Genomic DNA, 18,993 nt, shown 5'->3' on the forward strand with positions numbered 1-18,993 from the left:
TCTTAACGTACCTGCTCATACAAAAATACTTGGCAAGGGGATCCGACCCGAGCCCATGACAGAAATTAAAAGAGGTGTGTTGGGGCGGCCGATTAATCCAATATAAGGAAATTTCAGGAAGTGATCCTAGTCATCAAAGATAGGATAACACATATCATGCACACTCCACACATGTAATCCAATTATAGGCCCGCACTTTTCAGTCTCTGGATTCATAAACAAAGATCCTTTTTCGAAACTTGGGTAAGAAGAAAAATCAAGAGACAATGGGTGTCTCATTCCTCTCAACACTTCCTTCTCTGGTTCCCATTGTTTCTCTCAACACTTCCACTTCCACTACCAATGCCACTACCAGATTCTCAGCACATGCAGTAAGTTACTGAATGTCTCTTTGTTTTTCGTGTTAGTGAATTCTAAATGTCTCATTTAAAATGGTTCTTCATTTATAAAACTTGAACTTGAGATAATGCTGAGACATGGTGTGTTTGTTTTGTTCTAATAAGAGTAATCAGGTTGTCATTCGTTGTCATAAACTAGAGAACGATGTTGGTGAGAATGGTTTCCATAGAAGAGATGTTCTCAAATGCTTTGGTGCTACCATTGGCATGGTGAGATCAATTTTTAATTTCTTTCCTCTGTTTATTGCATTTGTTCCTTTTATTTATTCAATCACTATAAAAGGAGGCAAGTATTGAATTTTATGCTTCTTATTGGCTCATCACTCATCATTACATGCTCAACTTAACACATTTGCATGATACTGAGTTTGCTTCGTTTTCTCCAAACGATGATCGACCCAGTTCAATGTCTGGAAAGCAAATTCATAGAGCTATCTTTTAACATGATAAATTTATGAATAGTATTTTTTCTGTTTCCTGTAAATATTTATAGTATTTTTTTAATGAACTTTTGCATTTAAAGGAAAAACCGGAATACGTATTACTTGATGTATATTGGTAACATGACTGTAGTTCTAATTGCGCCATTTAAAAAAGTAGTCATCTACGAAGTTCCAATTTGAGGTTTATACATCATCTTTCTAATTTGTAACTTAATAATTAAGATTGATGTGATGATGAGTTTCTGTCAGTTGTGGTCTCTCATTAGGAAATAGTAGCGAGCTCAGGGTCATTCGTTGAAATGGCAAGTGCTGCTGATTTGATACAACGGAGACAGCGTTCCGAGTTTCTCTGTAAGTTCTAAACAGACCTCTTCCCTTTCTTAAACAAGTAGGAATCGGGTTAACCAAATCTACATCTTTTTCTTAACAGCTGATGTTAAGGGAACCCTCCTAACTGCGCTACAGGTTGGTTTATCATTCATTCATGTCTAGTGAATTAGTCTTAGTATATATATGCAGGGACCTCATATATAAGTGCATTAGGTTCATCATTGGTTCAATTTGCATTGTTTTCACTTGTTTGTCGGTAACCATTTCAGGGGAAACAAGATCTTATTCCATCAATTCTGACTTTGTCACTGAATGATGCCATGACATATGATAAGGTCAGATAAAAGCCTATAACTATTTAAATTTCATCTGAATATGGTAGAAATTCTTAGTTATGGATGAGGAAAGAGATAAACTGATGCCATGCTGTTAAGCTTGTAGACTACAAAATCTGGAGGTGCAAATGGATCCATACGGTTCAGGTATTTGCTATATGTAGCATTGTTTCAAATAGTTTGCTAAGCTATTATTTGATCAAGCGCTTTGTCATCTTAGAGGAACATTTGAATGGAACAAATTTCATATTATGCTTGTCATGATGATTTTATCAAATATCATATTTTTGATAAAATTTGGGTTTCATGAAGTTTCAGTTGCTTTAGCAATCAAGCTTTCCCTTTCACTGCAATAAAGTACTTCCCATCTAGTTACCTTTTTTTCTTCTGCAATTTTCTTGCCTGAAGCTCAGAGATAAGCAGACCTGAAAATAAAGGGCTTTCTGCTGCTTTGAATTTAATAGAGGAAGCGAAGAAGGAGATAGATTCATATTCCAAGGGTGGACCAATATCCTTTGCAGATCTCATCCAATATGCAGGTTATAGATATTAGATATTACCAAGTTTGGGCTGTGCAGCATGTTATGATTGTTTACTTCAGTTTCTGTGGTGTGCTTAGAGAGAAGGCTACTGACTCTATTTTCTTCAATGAATCTAGCACAAAGTGCGCTGAAGGCTACTTTTCTGGCATCTGCTATCCGCAAATGTGGAGGGAATGAAGAGAAAGGGAGGTTACTATACACTGCCTATGGTTCAAATGGACAGGTTAATTTGTTTTTTTTGTACGTTGTTGTACATTTATTTTCAAATCATCCTTTATATTATGTCTAGTTGTGTTAAATTTCTTGAAGTGGTGCAAGAGATTGGACTAAAAGAAAGAATGTCCTATCTAGTTTAAGCAAAATTTTGTAGTTTGTGTTGACAGTCTAAGCAGAGTTACCAGTCACTAACGGAACTATGGTCATCTTTGGCCAGAAGATATTAAATAGTTATCAAATTTCCTGAACCACCTCATAGTTGAGTTTCTACTATGTTACTGTTGCTGAAATTACTCTTTCTCAATTTTTTTTTTCTTCAGTTGCTTTGTAAGGGCATTAATGCAAAGCAATGGTTTCTCCTTTGGCCTTAAAGCATATAATCTTTATATTTTATTTCTCTGTCCTTGCTACTAGTAGAGGAAGTTTTATTACGTATAATGTGTAAGCTGTTGTGCTACAGTGGGGCTTATTTGATAGGCAATTTGGAAGGGCAGATACGCAGGAGCCAGATCCAGAGGGGAGGGTGCCCCAGTGGGAGAAAGCTTCTGTTCAGGAAATGAAAGATAAGTTTTCAGCAATTGGCCTTGGTCCTCGCCAGGTAAACTCTCTGCTACAGACACAGTTGCTCCTTTATGGTCGTGCATCATCATGAAATGGACTGAGGCAAACACCCCAGGAAGGCATCCTCTTAAGTAAAAATGTAAAATGTGAACATATGATTTTGGTTCATTTTTTGCCTTGAATTCCACTTAATATAATCATTAAAGAGATGAACTTGAAGGGCTGAAAATAACATTAATAATGCATTGGGTAGAGGATTTCCTCACAACAGGATGACTATATTGTAGATGTCATGCTGCATTCACTATTCTAACAGTGTCATGATTAACATTTTTTCATCTGGCTCTTTGTAAATCCTCTGTTGTTTGGGCAGCTGGCTGTTATGTCTGCATTCTTGGGTCCTGATCAATCAGCAACAGAGGCCTTATTGGCGACTGATCCAGATGTTTCTCCATGGGTTCAGAAATACCAACGTAGCCGAGAAACAGTTTCTGAGACAGATTACGAGGTTAGTTTGATAATATCTTTATGCTTTTACTAGGTACCAAAGATGACAACCTCCTTTCTTGTGTCGATGTATCTGTGCAATATTGTTGGATTGACTTTTAATTCCTCGTCTCAGTTGTGCAATTGATTATTTTACAGGTTGATCTGATAACAACTCTGACCAAATTAAGTAGTTTTGGCCAACAAATCAACTACGAGGCCTACACATATCCTGTTAAAAAAATTGAATTGAGCAAACTCAAATTGTAGAGAAGCAAATGATGTTATCAAATTCAAGGCAGAAGCACCAAATACGGCTAGTGCATTATTTCATTCCAACAACAATTTTTGTTTTTTTCAGAGATATCCTTGTACAAGCTCTCGATCCACATAACGAGTTGATTCATTAGGTTTAAAAACTTGAACTTCGAGATGTCTGTAACTCTACAACTTACCATTGCAGAATGAAAGAATATATGATCTCTTGTTCTAACGAGTTTTCCAGTCTGATTGGAAAAATATAGAAAATATGAAGGATTGGTTAATTATCTCTCGTCTTAACGTACCTGCTCATACAAGTCCATATCTTATTTTTTTGTTGGCAAATTAAAGAATGGCATTCCACTTGTTAGATATGTTTGGGCAAGTTATGGCCTAAAGAAGGCCAAGCAATTCAAATCCACTACAACATTAAGATGCTAACTGGTTATGACTCCGTGAACCTATAGTCATATTAACATTGCTTGTATACAATTTCTCTGCAATTTAGGTGAACACCAATCTTATTCTCACCCGTCTGATTGGATGCATCTCCATATCTTATCATATGCATATCGTACTTGTCGCGGTGCATGATCTTCATTTGGGAATTTGCTTGAATTATTTGATGATGACCTTCGTTGTTGTTAACTAACAAGACTGTCTTCTTTGGATTGATGAATTGATGGCCCAAGTAAAAATGATCTTAATGTGTTTGTAGCCCAAATCAGCCTACCCGCAGGAGACTCGGTAATCACTTGGAGTTTCTGTCATTTTCAGAATTGACTACTTCCAGAATAAATTTCCCTCGAATTTTACAAATGAAAGTTCAAATCTAAATCAATAATAATTAATCTGCTAATGCAAAAAGAAAGAAGATCAAAATATTCAATTGAAAAATTCACCACCTCTAACAAAAACTCATTTCTTTTATCAAATTTTGCATCTTCTATTCCTCGTTCCATCAAGGGCTAGCTGCAAGATCTCTTATATCACCAACAAAATTGCGATTGCTGTTCCATGGATATTATCTCCCTCAACAAAAACAAATAATAATACAATCATACTAGCTGGATCTAAGAGATATAAGCTCGAGCCCATGGATGAAGGGCCTCAATGGTCGAGGTATAATAACATCCTACCTGGATCTAGGAAATATACGCTCAAGCCCACCCATGAAGGGCCTCAGTGGTTGAGGGATAATAACAGAGCCGTCCTCCTGCTGGTAGTTCTCCAGCAAACAGATAATCATCCGCGGAACTGCGCAAGCTGTTGCATTTAATGTGTGAACAAACTGTGTTGGGCCTTTACCCTTCTTAGAATTCGTAGATGATGGTTGTGCAGGGCGATAACGAATTCCCAGTCGGCGGCTTTGATAGTCTGTACAGTTTGATGCACTAGATATCTGCTCCATAAATACATATTTCAAAATATTAGATAGAAAAGGTTCATAGCATTAAAAACCAATATATGTGAATCTCATGGAATTTGGATTAAAATATATATATATATATATCTCATTGCAATACCTCACCATAACGCCCTAAACCTGGCATCCATGCCTCAACATCAAATTTACGATATGCAGGAGCACCCAAATCTTCGGTGGCCATATCCAAAGTTCTGCCAAGAAAGCGACAGCTATCATGATAACAACAAAGGAAAAACCATGTAAGCTTTCACAAAGATGGTTGATTAGAATCCCTNAAATAATAATACAATCATACTAGCTGGATCTAAGAGATATAAGCTCGAGCCCATGGATGAAGGGCCTCAATGGTCGAGGTATAATAACATCCTACCTGGATCTAGGAAATATACGCTCAAGCCCACCCATGAAGGGCCTCAGTGGTTGAGGGATAATAACAGAGCCGTCCTCCTGCTGGTAGTTCTCCAGCAAACAGATAATCATCCGCGGAACTGCGCAAGCTGTTGCATTTAATGTGTGAACAAACTGTGTTGGGCCTTTACCCTTCTTAGAATTCGTAGATGATGGTTGTGCAGGGCGATAACGAATTCCCAGTCGGCGGCTTTGATAGTCTGTACAGTTTGATGCACTAGATATCTGCTCCATAAATACATATTTCAAAATATTAGATAGAAAAGGTTCATAGCATTAAAAACCGATATATGTGAATCTCATGGAATTTGGATTAAAATATATATATATATATCTCATTGCAATACCTCACCATAACGCCCTAAACCTGGCATCCATGCCTCAACATCAAATTTACGATATGCAGGAGCACCCAAATCTTCGGTGGCCATATCCAAAGTTCTGCCAAGAAAGCGACAGCTATCATGATAACAACAAAGGAAAAACCATGTAAGCTTTCACAAAGATGGTTGATTAGAATCCCTACTTGTAGTGTAATCCTAGTGATGAGAAGAGATCTTCTTCAATTCCAATGAGCTCTTCATGGTATGAATTGCTGTCCTCTGGTCGGCTTAAGATGAACATCTCCACTTTGCTGAACTGGTGTACTCGATAAAGACCCCTGCTCAGAAATTCCATAAGATTACCATATAATACAGAAACTTCTAAAATCAACACAAATTTTGAACATATTCAAGCAAGAATGTAGCAATCATAATGTAGACTACTTGTACTGAATCAAAACCTCAAGACTTGAACACTGCAACTGGAGAAATGGCATGTGCTTAGTGGTGCACAGGCTCAGTATAGGGCCAATTCAGTGAATATGCAAAAGAATGACAATCAATGGACTTTGACCAGTTCCTACGGAACTGCACATAATTTTTTTTTTTCAATCTTATAATATCATGACAAACAGGCTCAAACTAGAAACTTCACCTTTGTAGAGAAGCTCATGAAGTGGAAGGTACGGTCTTAAACATGCAGTGGAAGGTTTACCGATGGTTAGTGATTTGATATATGGGGATTTAAATATGACGTAAGGACAGTATAACAGCTGCCACATCTAGATTACCACCCTGTTTTTAATAGTCCTGATAGTAAGCACCTTAACATTTGTGGCTTTTATAAGGGCATCCCTCTTTTATATTGCATCTATTATACAATCAATCGAGGCTATACTTAATCTACTGAACTTTATTAACAACTTTTGGATAGCTTGAAATTATCCCATTTGTCGAAGGATTAAAGATCAGTGCGTCACGCAAGTGTATCCGAAGTTATGAGAGAAGGCAAAACTGAAAGGGATTAGAAGATGGTTAAATAACTCAGAAATGAATATCACCTACTGAATTACCTTGTTGCTGTGCCTGCAGCACCTGCCTCAGTGCGGAAGCAATGAGAAAATGCCACATACTTCAAAGGCAAAGATGACTCAGCAAGAATAGAATCCATATGAATTCCCCCAACAGGAATCTCTGCTGTGCCGATAAGGCATTGGTCACTTCCGTCAATAGAATAGACCTGTTACATATTTGGAAAATTATCAAGACATTTCTGCTCTGAAAGTTTAAATATTCCATCTTCAGAGAGGTCTTCACCAACTTAAGGCTCAAATCATCATATGATCGTCTTGACCCAGTAAAGTGACCAGCTCATGGTCAAAATGGTTCAAATGTTGAATTTTCCATAAACCCACAACATAAAGGCTATAATTAATAATACAGAGGGCAAACATCTTTTGTGACAAGCACACTTGGAAAGGTGGTATGTCATTCTCAGAAAAGTGTACAGAAACAGAATATTGTACATACCTGTGTATTTGTCCCACGGGGTTGGAAGCCACATTTTTCAACAACAGAAGATCTTACAAGTTCAGGGGTTGTTAAAGGTGTAAATCCCCTTTTCATCACTTCTGAAAGTGTCCAATTGACAAGGGCCATCTCTAGCATAACAGCTTCATTCTTCAGGTAATAGAATTTTGAGCCACTGACCTGTATTAACCATGAGAATACTAAAGCTTAAAAAGTGAAGTAAGTCCCCTTTTGTCATGCTAAACAGATGTGAAAACTGCCAAACTCTTATCATTTGGGGTTAAAATCACAGGTTTAAACTTACAATAAAGTAATAAACTTTTCCAATTTCAGCAGGACCTGTAATAGTAACATGTACATGCATGAGGACTGCACTGCAGTGACCGAATATAAAAAGACAATTCAAGTTTACAAGTACATATCTGCTGATGAAATTCAAGGAAACACTGAAGAATACCAGTGAGCCAACATTAAGCTAGTTATCTTGATTTACCAAGTAATAGTAATTTCAACTGCTTTTCCTTCCAATTGATGGACAAGTCAAGAAAATTTCATACTAAAGATGGCAGTTTCTTACTGAAAATAAAATAAAATTGTGCTTAGCTAAGTGAGATTGTCATTAATGAGCTCCTATCTTAGGAACCTACAAGGTGGGTGAGACAATCCAGAATTTGAAACCTCTCAATATCCAATCAGACTAACGATACCAATAAAATATGCTTTAATACCAAGTATTAGAGAGAATTGGTACCTCTGCAGCTGCATCAAACTCAAGGATATCCAGTTCTTTCCCAAGCTGCAGGTGATCCTTGACGGGGAAGTTCAACTCGCATGGGCTACCAACCTACAGGAGAACTAGAAAAGTGAATTAAAGCTGTATGAACCTAGCTTTATCAACCTGCCATCAAAAAAATGATTACACACACAGAAGCACAGACACAAAGACGGGCCAATAGCCAATAGATCAGAACTGTAATCTGAGGAAAAAACAGATTTGAGATACCATTTTTCTTATTGTTGAACAATCCTCCCCTCCTATTGGCACATCTGGATGAGTCATATTCGGTATACATTGTGCTTCTTGCTGAAGCTCATCAGTGAGTTTAACCAGGTCTTCTTCCAAAGTCATAAGTCCTTCCTTCAAATTCTTTCCTGAATGCCAAATATAACAAAGGATGAGAAGACAATACGATACAAAAGGACGCTAAAAGCATGATAATATACTCTGACCATACCTTCTTCTATGAGTTTTTGACGCTCAGATGGTTCAAGTTTTCCTTTCATCTTGTTTGCAACCGCATTCCTTTCCTCACGAAGCCGTTCAACTTCCTGCTATCTGTGAGTGACAATTAGATAAAACTGAGAAGGAAAGCAGTTCAAATTTCTGATTAAGTTTTATTCATAAAATTTGTTATTACTTTTCAGTTTAAGCTCAAATCTAAAGACAAATTCTAGAAATGGAGCTGAAAGCAATGCCAAGTTGAATTCAAGGTCAAACTACAATAAAACTTCTTATTATGTGAAAAGTGAGGATATGGATTATCAGAAATATTATTTCATTTTAAATGATTTGTTGTCTTTTTATATGCATTTACAATTTCATAATGCCTTAACTGAAAAAGCAAAAACACCTAATAGAACCTTAACTCAAATTGCATACATTTAGGTTTAGGATCATATGGTACAGTCGTGAAGATTTCAATTTTATTTCAGCTTGTGTTAAAAATTCCGAGTGACTATTGAAGCCAAATAAGTGTATTCTTTAAATTACATTCTGAAAGTGTACAGATAGTTTATACTTCAAATACAATTAACATAAAGCGCAGACAGAAATGCATAAGCAGTACAGGCGACATTCGATTAAAGAGAAACCTAACCTTCTGGACATTCAGCATTTTCTCATAAAGCTGAAGCACAAGCTCCAAATTAGCATTGGAATTCCTGTTTATTATATTGGCTGAAACAGCTTCCTTGTTATCTCTTATCCACTTGAAATCAATCGCCGCCTTCCATTGCTGCTTCACAACTAAACCAACTCCAAACAAACAAAATTAAATCAAAGTCAGTTTTGAATAGTCAAATAAAATAATAATATCAAGAACGATGCTCACCTTTGTTATCCGTGGTTTCGGCGGTTTGTAAGGCAGGTGAGGAAAGTGCTCTAGCGAGAAGTGGAAATGGAAGTTTTTGAGAGTAATTATGGCGGGAAATTAAACCTAAGCTGAGGGTTTTGGAAATCGGCCTAAACATGAATCGCGAAGAAGAAAGGGATGCAGGAATTGCAACAAGCTTCATTGTATGCATTGTAGTTGCCATGGTACAGTACTCTGCGACCTGCCTTCAATTATGAGACCGCTATTTTCAGCTCTAATTATCTTTTACAAAGACCCGCTTTTATTTATTTATTTTTAGATGGTGTCATTTGTGAAAGTCGTATGACTTATATAAAAAATACTACGATTTACAGCAATCTCACAATTTTTTTTAATCCTACCAAGTCAACTGATTAGTTTGGCTAAATATAAACAACCATTAGGAACAATTATTTCTTAAATACAAACGACTACTCAATCAAAATGAATGACTATTCTATTTATAAGAGACAATTATTGTTTTTTCGTAAAAAAAATCATTTTTTATGTTCATAAAAATCAGAAATTCATTCATTTATTCCTAATGAAAGAACAATCATTCTTTCATAAGAAACGATTATTCTTTATAAAAAAACGACCGTTCGTCTTTAATAAACAATCATTTATATCTAATCAAAGTCATTTAATAACTTAAGTGTAATAAGAACTAACATGATAATTATCGATTCAATTGTTACATTAAGATTCTAAGAAAACCTCGCGAGATTAGATTATAGATATAATATTAGTCTTTATATTATGAACGACAAGAAATGATATCATCACTCCCTCAAACCGAAGATAACCTATACAGTATAAATAATAAATTTTCAATGAGGCATTACCAACTGAAAAAGACTGATCTCATTATTAGTTTTGATATATAATTCTACAGATATAACGGGCTCCATTAAGTAGCCTGAAACCATTATACAGCAAGCACTCCGCCGCAGGAAAAATATGATGGGTAAAAAACTTTATCTCGAGATGGTAAGCAATAACTTTCGTGTTGAGCAATACATCTCCTTGTTTGGACTTGAACCAGTTCTAATTGACAAGCCAAAAATTTTTATTAACTCATTAAATTTTAGAAAACATCTCTGAGAATTCACTTCTCAACCAAGAATTTTATCTATGGATTCAAAATGGCAACTCGGGTTTAACAGCAGGAAGCAAACGACATCCAGGCTCGCAAAAGAAGCACCATCTACAGAGGACCGGGAAAGGTGCCATTCTCCCGTTGCTCATTCCATCTGTCAATCTGAAAACCACACACGATGTAAAAGTTAGCTCAACGAGAAACATTCACATTATAACAAAGTCAACAAAAGATAATATGGTAATACAAAACAGCAACAAATCTAATCTAAGGAAATATTTAAAATGTAAGATTACGGCAATCCACAACTAAGCAGCCAGATACAGAGAACTGCTATCTTCATGATGAAGTAGAAAGTATGTAGGAAAGAAAAGGTAGAAAATAATATTAGTGATAAGGAAAATAATTTGTAGTAGCTCTCCAGTCCAGTAATAGTATGTACAATCAGTATCCATACTAAATTTTCATATGCAAGACAATCACATCGCAGAGGTGAACAATACATTTGAGATCTCAAAATACATTTGAGAAACAAAAGCATATATAACTTCTTGAGGCATGCCATGTGTTGGTAATACATACCCATTCTCCAGGGCAAAGAGCACGATAATATTTTGCGAACTTATCACACTCTGGGGCACCTTCTCCCTTGGCAGCTACACACCTGTAAAGATCAAAATGATCAATAATATGCTATAAATTCTTATGCTAAAGACTAGCTTCGGAGTTAATTGAAAAGAAAAGGTTAACTCACCGGTGATACTCAATATAACGGGTAAAGCAATGCCTTGTTTGATTTGTAGTTGGGAAACGGAAATCTGCAGGTGCTGTCTCCAGCTATATGCCAACAGTAAATCAAATAAACAAGTCAACAGAAAGAACACAAAAATGCAACTAGCAAACACATTACATGAATAGGCGGCAAGTGAGCAAACTACTGTTATGGGTAATTACTAACCTTTATCTCTGGTGTCTCTTCTTCATCTTTCTCCTTTTCGTCCGAGTTTTCAGTAGTTTCACTGCTTTCCTCAGCAGCAGCTACAGCAGCTTCACCACTGTTTTCCTCAGGAGAAACAGGAGTGGTTTCACTGCTTTCTTCAATAGTAGGAGCAGGGGTGACTTGTGGACTTTCTTCAACAGCAGCAGCAGCAGGTGTTTCCTCAGCTTTCTCAGTGACAACTTCCTCAGAATCGGCAGTCACTGGGGTCTCAACCTCTTTTACTTCCGCAGGTTTTACAGTCACATCTTCCTTCTCCTCTTTTCCCTTCAACAAATATTCCTACACATCAAAGCACAATCCAAAAGAATTTCACAATAATGAGCTCAAATTATAATAAGGCAAGAATAAACAACTATGAATATGTTTGATGCTGAATACAGAAGAAGAATTTGCACCCTTGTAAACATAAAAATAGTGTGATGGTTAAAGGCCAAAGTTTCAGTCATGGTTGACCCAAATGTATATAGCATGTTTGAGCGATTTCACTTCCATTTAACCAAGCTCAAGGTTACAAGCTTGATAGGCTGTAGGCAAGTTTCTTAAAATTTATCATGGGGATTTGAAGCAATGTGGGCAAAACTACAAAATATCGACATCCACTACCCACAAGCATCAGACAAACCGACACCATATGCAGTTCTAAAATCTGCTATAACAAGCTCGCAACTTAAGGTTGAGTCTTCAATTTATTGATTAACAAACATCAGTGGTTTATTTCTCTGTTGAGCAAACCTAAACAAGATCCTTAAACCTCAATGAAACCAAACAGTCTTCACCACCACTGAAGTTAAGACCATCAGGAAACGGAAAACAAATTGCAATTTAATAGAGCAGTATCATCCAATATATCAGTCTTAAATCTAGAGCAGAACAAAAGCTAGTTTAGAGGGTTGACTTAAATTACACAAAATCAGTCAATGTCATTTTATCCTGCGGCAGCTTAAAAGAGAAAAATTTTGCTTCACATTGCATCAGAATTTAATTTCCACCATATTTCATTAAGCATAATCAGATGTCGATAGAACTCTCAATCAGCAGCACACAGTACGCCACAAACTTATTATTATAATTAAAATTGTAATTAAATACTTTTGGAAATTCCACGAACCGATCTGTTCAAGTCAAATCAGCTACAAGAAACACGGATCGAACTTAAACGATACTGATTGTGAATTTGTTGGACCAATTATTCTTTAGTTTAAAAAACGAAAATAAATAGGATGAGAGAGAAATGGCACCTCAGCTAGGGACGGAGTTTTGTCGTTTTGGGCTTCCGCCATTGATAGATAAGAAAGCGATCTGTGTTCTTCAACTGGCAGTCGCTTAGTTCAAGAGGCGGCCAACGCCAAAAGCAGATTATTACGTTGCAAGAGAGATACTGTAGAAGGGTAGTTCAGGATTTAGTAATTTTCACTGTTTTACATTAGTGGTAAAAATGTTTTAATCGATTCAGCATTTGCCACGTTTCGTTTATTTAAGAAGCTCCGTGAAATATGGCGACCTAACAGGATAACATTCACATTCTAGAAACAGCAGTAACTGGGTGGCTAGCTGGGCCGAGACGGGCCTAGAATGCATTTAGCAAATGGGTCACTACTTCATGACTAGATCTGTTGATCACTAGCTTACAAATTATAGTAGGTATTTCCAAAGAGGTGTGCTAATAAGGTTGGGTGTGGTCTTCAGTCTTTTGTATAATCACTCAACAAGTAAAATTTTCTTTTTGAATAATGATGGTAGTGCCTTTTGGTTTTTTTTGAGGAACAATCTTCCGTAGAAGTAATTTTTCTGTAAAATGTTACAACTTGCAATTGAGATATATAATGTCCACAGCCACCGGATGCCCCCAGCTTAAATGATCAGAAATAAAGCAACTGAGGAAGGTAGGAATAAGGATTGTGTTGTTGTACTCGCCATTTTTATAATTTGCAGACTTTTAGTCGGGTCTGTTTTTTGGTTTTTAGAAATTGCAAAGCTAAAAAAAAATATATATATATATTAATAAATAATGAGAGATATCAAGTTTTAATTCAAACGATGCTCCAGATGTTATTTAGCGGATTGCAAGATGATGATTACTTGACAGACTACTCTTAATCTTGTTGTAACATGTGGAGAGTATCAACGATCTAGATGTTGACTTGAAAGCTAAGTTAAGATGGATGTTGATTATCAAGGTGAGTTGATGACCACTTGTATTTCTCTGGTTCTTGCTATTGTTGGATCCTAATTGGTGACTGATATCTTGCTATAAATGGTGACTAATTTTGGCACAACATTTAGATGTAGGCATATAACATGAATGTACATGCTTATGAAAAGAAGGCTCATGTATGTTTGTAATTTTAGTGGCGTATAGGCATTAGGCAGTTTAGGAATCGGACTCCACTCTTTATCAGAGTCTTAATATCGGTCTCACTCTCACCATCTAAGAAACGAAGATTGAAGAATAATTTTGACATTGAAAATGATAGAGCCACCGAAGGTTGTGCACCGAATCTGTGCACCAAATGACGTGATAAAATCCTAACCGTTGATTCATTATTAGTTAATATTAATCAACGATCATGATTTTGTCGCGTCATTCGGTGCATAACCTTCGATGAACGTAACATTACTCTTTTGACATATATATTTCTGGGTTCAAATAAGAACCGGAAGCCCAACAGCCCCAAACCAAAAGATTGCCACAGTGGACCCCTCTTCAACTCCTGCAACCTTTTATGCTGCTCCAAACCCTGCCTCTCACATGAGAAGATAATTAATCAGCACTGACAAAATAAACTCAATTATCACGTTTAAATTGTCTATCTATTAAGTATATGAATCAAGCACACATTGAAAAATGAAAAATATTGAACATGAACATTTGTGACTCACCGTCACCGGTTGACACTCCAGCTAAGCAGACAAGCCTTGTCGACTGGTATTTCGCGGGTAATTTTGACTAATGCGTGATATCCACTACAGTGTATTAGTTGAAGCTGGACACGCGAAGTAAATGGTACACAACCTCACCATTCATGTCCCTTGGCATGTCTCCTCCATTGTTTAAACCAAATTTTGAGCAAATGTTGCTTTTTGTTGACTTGCAATCTCTACATTCTCCGCAGTTTGCTTGAAGCACATGAACAACCAAGTCTCCTTCTCTCACTTCTTCTACATACTCCACAACACTTGAACATCCCCATAATAAACCAAATGACATTACTAAAACTAGCTATCACAAGTGATAAACAAATTACAATTGCAATAAGATAATCTTCTCATCACAGGATGCCCCTGATTATTGACCAGATTCTCTTGCATAAAGCATTTGAGCTGGTTAGAATTGTGTAGTATACTTATAATTTCTGGATTATGGTCTGTATTTGTGGCTGCTGAAGTTCTTTTTCTAGCGACCATGACCTTTCTTTCTAAATTTTGGCCTTTTACTGATCATGTCATTGTCGGGTTAAGGATTTCTTGACCTCATGCCTTAACTTCTAAAACAAATAACTTGGTATGCACTATAAGGTTGAGATTCATTACCTTTAACAATTAAAATAGCAACAATGATAATTAGTATAAAATGAAAATAATACAACAATAATAACATATATCACATTTTTTTTTGGCTTTTCAGAACTTGGAAGAGATTACAAAGCTAAAAAAAAAAAATTACAGTATGCATTTAGTATATATTAATGGGAGATGATATATAGAGTTTTGATTTATATGATGAAATAAGTTTATTGGTCACCGTTGTTACAGTGGCATGAGAAAGGGAGACAGTTACTGATCCATCCAGATGATGCAACGGAGGCTTTTCCCTTCCAGGAGCAACTCAAAAGCTTTATTAATATCCTGGAAATTCACTTGGTGGGTTATGAAATCATCCAGATGAAGTTCCTGTAATGCAAACAAACATCTTGTTACTTGAGAGATCACCTAATTAAGTAGCAAAATCGATGAAAGATGATATAGCTTAAAAACCTTGTCTACATATTTCTGGGCAAGAAGTGGGATATCAGTTTTGGGCTTGATCCCTCCGAACAATGAGCCGCTAACACTTTTGCCTCTAAGAATCTCATAGCAGTTCAAAGACAATGCCTGGTCAATCTTGTCCACTCCCAGTATCACTGTCTTCCCCCACCCCTAATCTCACGAATCCAACAACACTATAATCAATTAATTTAAAGACGAAGAGGAAACAGATCCTCTGATCCACCGAAATGTACATGTAATTGGTTGTTGACATACCTCTCGGCTACAACTGAAAGCATCTTCCATTGCAGATGCCAATCCAATGCACTCAAAGCAATAGTCAGCACCCCCGTCTGTCATTTCCTTAATCACCTAATAAACCATTAGGAACCCATGAAACACAAGTTCAATTTCTGCTTTTAATCAAACAAAATATTACTAGCTATATAGTAAGTTAGAGACCGACCTGGCTGATTGTTTGCTCCCCACACTCTGCAGGGTTGATGAAATCAGTGACTCCAAATTTTTTGCCTGCGATGAAAAGGAAACACTCAAGTAGGTAACTGTTTCTGTTCACATTATTGGTTTTATGTAAGACCACCGACCTAGTTCAAATTTTTCAGGATTTAAATCAACACCAATAATTTTTGAAGCTTTGCATAACCTTGCTCCTTCTGCAACCTGAGTTAAACATACAACAAATTAAAATTATATTTTCATAGTTAATTTAATAGATCATAGATACACCAAGAATGTACGTAAATGCTCAACAAGCCTTGTGTTTGGTTATATCTGGGTGGCATTTAGGCATTAAGAGTTTTAACATACCGCAACATCAGTTGCACTGATTAGATTAGGAAACGGAAAAAAAAAAAAAAAAAAAGCTTAGACATTTCTTATCCCCGGTTCAGTGGTAATGTCATACAAAGAGTAGCAAAATACAATTTACACCTACCATCAATGGTCCTTGAGTTTTACCATTGACTTAAATTCAAATCAATGTAAATAATTTTCATTGATCTTATAATTGCTACAAGTTTTTGAATAAACCAATAATGTATACCAAACATGGAACTAAGGGGGTGTTTGTCTAAGTTTATAAGTTTGTCAAACTAATTTATAAACTCTAAAATTCATAGTTGGATCCACGACACATCACTGTGTAGACTTTTTAAAGAGAGGGACGTGAAATCCGACTATCCAAGCTTAAGCATGAGCATTAAATAGGTGAAAATAAATAAAAAGTACTTTAACACAAAATGAAAAGTTTTATTTCAGAAAAAATATTTTCGGGAGCTGATTTCGCCTACGTTTATACATGAGACAGAGTTGGTAAGTGTCAAGAGTGAAATGTGCGTTTGCTTCATTATTATGTTACTTTTTAAAATAATATTTGGAAAAAAAAAAAAATTGGGTGAGTATTACGATATAGGATTTAAAAACTAACAAAAATACCCATTATGTTTGTTTATTTACTAAACACCCTTATAATAAAATATTAAAAGTTAACAAAAACATTCCCACGCACCCATTAAATACCGACAACTGGCCACCACCACCGGAGGGTGGTCGGAGTCATTGTATCGATGCACGACCGACTGGATCTGGCTGGTCGTGCACCAATATGACCTTTTCTGGCCAGATCCACGGTTAGATCTGACCATTGACGGCCAGATTTGGTTGCATTTGGTGGTCAACGACGGTCAAAGATATGATCGTGACGATTAGCTACGGTCAAAGATCTGACATTTTTCAGCTAGATCTATCGTGGATCTAGTTAAAAAAGGCTAAATCGGTGTATTACCGGTCAGATCCAACTAGTAGTGTGTTATTATACCAGATTTTGGCTAGCTTCCGATGATGGTGATCAAAATCTGGTAAATGTGGATTGCTATGGAGTTTTTGTTAATTTTTTAAAAAAAATTTGGGAATTGTTTAGTTAAATTAATAAATTTAAGGGAGGAATAGAATACTGAAAATGGGTGTACCAAACGGCAATCATTCACAGTGGCTACTGGCGCATAGGAAAAGTCAAAGTCTAGTTGGGATCAAGTCGATACCGCAAGTCCAACAGTCCCAAGCCCAAAGATTGCTACAGTGGATCCCTCTTCCACTCCTGCCACCTTGAACGCTGCTCCAACCCCTGCGTCCCTCATGAGAAACAGTCATCACCGACACAATAAACTTAATCATTTTTAATCGATGTGTGAAATTGTAAATGTATAATGAAGGTCATGAATTCACTAGGCTAATTCATCTCCTTTTCCCTATTATTCTCTAGCCAGACTTACCGGTTGACACTCCACAGCCGAGTAGACAGGCCTTATCGTGTGGCATTTCGCTGGTAATTTTGACGACATGCGTGATATCAACTACAGTGTACTCGGTGAAGCTGGACACGCGCAAAAAATTGTGTACAGTCTCCCCATTCATGTCTCTAAACCTGCTTGTTCCATCCCTTGGCATGTCTACTCGATAGTTGAATCCAAATTTTGTGCAAGTGTTGCTTTTTGTTGACTTGCAGTCTCTACATTCTCCGCAGTTTGCTTGAAGCACATGAACAACCAAGTCTCCTTCTCTCACTTCTTCTACTTACTCTCCTACACTCTCCACAACACTTGAACATCCCCGTAATAAACCAAATGACATTAATAATACTAACACAAGTGAATAAACAAATGACAATTGCAATAATAGAAGGGGGAGAGAGAGAGAGAGAGAGAGTCGGTGGAGTTGAATTACTTACCCAGCTGCTTCATGCCCAAAAATTCTGGGAAATATTGCAGCAGGTCCCTGGTGAGGTGATCATCCCATTAAAAATATGGAGCATTTTGTGTTTCTAAATCTGATTAGCAAATGAAATGAACAACTTACTGCAGTTAATTTCCAGAAGGTAATATCACTGTGACAGAGGGATGTGCATAGAATCTTGATTCGAACCTCCCAAGCTTTTGGAGGATCAACTTCAATTTCCTCTATCGATAGTGGCACTCCTGGCTTTCTGCCGATTGCGGCTGCTTGGTATATCATGAAAAAGGAAGAAAAACCAAAGAAGCAAGGTGGAGTTATCTCATGTAGTAATGATTTTTTAACCAATATACAGAAAAATAAATAAATAAAACCTCTGCATCTTATAACTTTTCTAGTGGTTGCCAAAGCCTTTTTGCTTTCCATCGCTTTATTCTATAAACGGCCTGAATTAAATCTCACGCATTCACCTTCGATGGAGCTGTGTCTTTTCTTTCTTTCTCTTTCTTTTGCGTTGTTACTATTCTGCAAAGAATGGTAGATATGTAGATGGGCAAACTCAACAGCAATGAATTGATGTTAAATAATTGCTTCAGAAACAAACGAGTTGTAGGTGTTAGATGGATTTATGATGTGAAGTTTAGCTGAACTAAATTTCTTTCTTCAGCAATAAGAGGTTGGATCTTCATTTTCGAAGTTCTTTTATTAGTAATTAACATACCCCAACACGCTAATAATTTCATTCTTTTAGTTAGAAAATATCTTATTCTATTTTGACGTAATTGG

At 36.5% G+C, this 18,993-nt stretch overlaps 5 protein-coding genes across 7 annotated transcripts; 1 reads left to right on the forward strand and 4 right to left on the reverse strand.

Annotated features, from left to right (window-relative positions):
• Positions 1 to 52: 52 nt before the first annotated feature.
• Positions 53 to 3,711, forward strand: LOC116144782 (thylakoid lumenal 29 kDa protein, chloroplastic-like). Its single transcript, XM_031430212.1, has 11 exons — positions 53 to 371; positions 504 to 608; positions 1,108 to 1,192; positions 1,272 to 1,306; positions 1,441 to 1,506; positions 1,613 to 1,653; positions 1,915 to 2,045; positions 2,165 to 2,271; positions 2,725 to 2,862; positions 3,199 to 3,333; positions 3,471 to 3,711. The coding sequence occupies exons 1-11, from the start codon at positions 267 to 269 to the stop codon at positions 3,579 to 3,581; spliced, it is 1,059 nt and encodes a 352-aa protein (XP_031286072.1). The 5' UTR covers positions 53 to 266; the 3' UTR covers positions 3,582 to 3,711.
• An 811-nt stretch (positions 3,712 to 4,522) lies between these two features.
• LOC116144783 (serine--tRNA ligase, chloroplastic/mitochondrial-like) lies at positions 4,523 to 5,238 on the reverse strand. The gene is made up of 2 exons (XM_031430213.1): positions 5,099 to 5,238; positions 4,523 to 4,974 (listed from the first exon to the last, which is right to left on the reverse strand). The coding sequence occupies exons 1-2, from the start codon at positions 5,180 to 5,182 to the stop codon at positions 4,708 to 4,710; spliced, it is 351 nt and encodes a 116-aa protein (XP_031286073.1). The 5' UTR covers positions 5,183 to 5,238; the 3' UTR covers positions 4,523 to 4,707.
• A 44-nt stretch (positions 5,239 to 5,282) lies between these two features.
• LOC116144781 (serine--tRNA ligase, chloroplastic/mitochondrial-like) lies at positions 5,283 to 9,651 on the reverse strand. 3 transcript variants are annotated; one of them, XM_031430210.1, is made up of 10 exons: positions 9,374 to 9,651; positions 9,140 to 9,288; positions 8,498 to 8,591; positions 8,266 to 8,414; positions 8,014 to 8,106; positions 7,263 to 7,442; positions 6,806 to 6,972; positions 5,936 to 6,070; positions 5,757 to 5,850; positions 5,283 to 5,634 (listed from the first exon to the last, which is right to left on the reverse strand). In XM_031430210.1, exons 1-10 carry the CDS (start codon positions 9,576 to 9,578, stop codon positions 5,368 to 5,370), a joined length of 1,533 nt encoding a protein of 510 aa, XP_031286070.1. In that variant the 5' UTR covers positions 9,579 to 9,651; the 3' UTR covers positions 5,283 to 5,367. The 3 variants fall into 3 exon arrangements, with proteins under 3 accessions (XP_031286070.1, XP_031286069.1, XP_031286071.1); XM_031430209.1 differs by having other exon boundaries at positions 9,140 to 9,297; positions 9,374 to 9,650; XM_031430211.1 differs by lacking the exon at positions 9,374 to 9,651 and having other exon boundaries at positions 8,498 to 8,598; positions 9,140 to 9,278.
• A 584-nt stretch (positions 9,652 to 10,235) lies between these two features.
• LOC116144795 (cytochrome c oxidase subunit 6b-1) lies at positions 10,236 to 12,885 on the reverse strand. The gene is made up of 5 exons (XM_031430225.1): positions 12,732 to 12,885; positions 11,452 to 11,772; positions 11,248 to 11,330; positions 11,076 to 11,157; positions 10,236 to 10,655 (listed from the first exon to the last, which is right to left on the reverse strand). The coding sequence occupies exons 1-5, from the start codon at positions 12,771 to 12,773 to the stop codon at positions 10,602 to 10,604; spliced, it is 582 nt and encodes a 193-aa protein (XP_031286085.1). The 5' UTR covers positions 12,774 to 12,885; the 3' UTR covers positions 10,236 to 10,601.
• A 2,262-nt stretch (positions 12,886 to 15,147) lies between these two features.
• Positions 15,148 to 18,930, reverse strand: LOC116144791 (alcohol dehydrogenase-like 2). The gene is given in 10 exon segments (XM_031430219.1): positions 15,148 to 15,384; positions 15,469 to 15,630; positions 15,736 to 15,831; positions 15,926 to 15,990; positions 16,065 to 16,140; positions 17,520 to 17,602; positions 17,751 to 18,076; positions 18,206 to 18,252; positions 18,334 to 18,473; positions 18,582 to 18,930. Coding segments are annotated over 10 exon segments (1,164 nt in total). The 5' UTR covers positions 18,634 to 18,930; the 3' UTR covers positions 15,148 to 15,267.
• Positions 18,931 to 18,993: the final 63 nt, after the last annotated feature.

Source organism: Pistacia vera, unplaced genomic scaffold (genome assembly GCF_008641045.1).
Source record: "Pistacia vera cultivar Batoury unplaced genomic scaffold, PisVer_v2 Contig456, whole genome shotgun sequence".
Classification (NCBI taxonomy): Eukaryota; Viridiplantae; Streptophyta; class Magnoliopsida; order Sapindales; family Anacardiaceae; genus Pistacia; species Pistacia vera.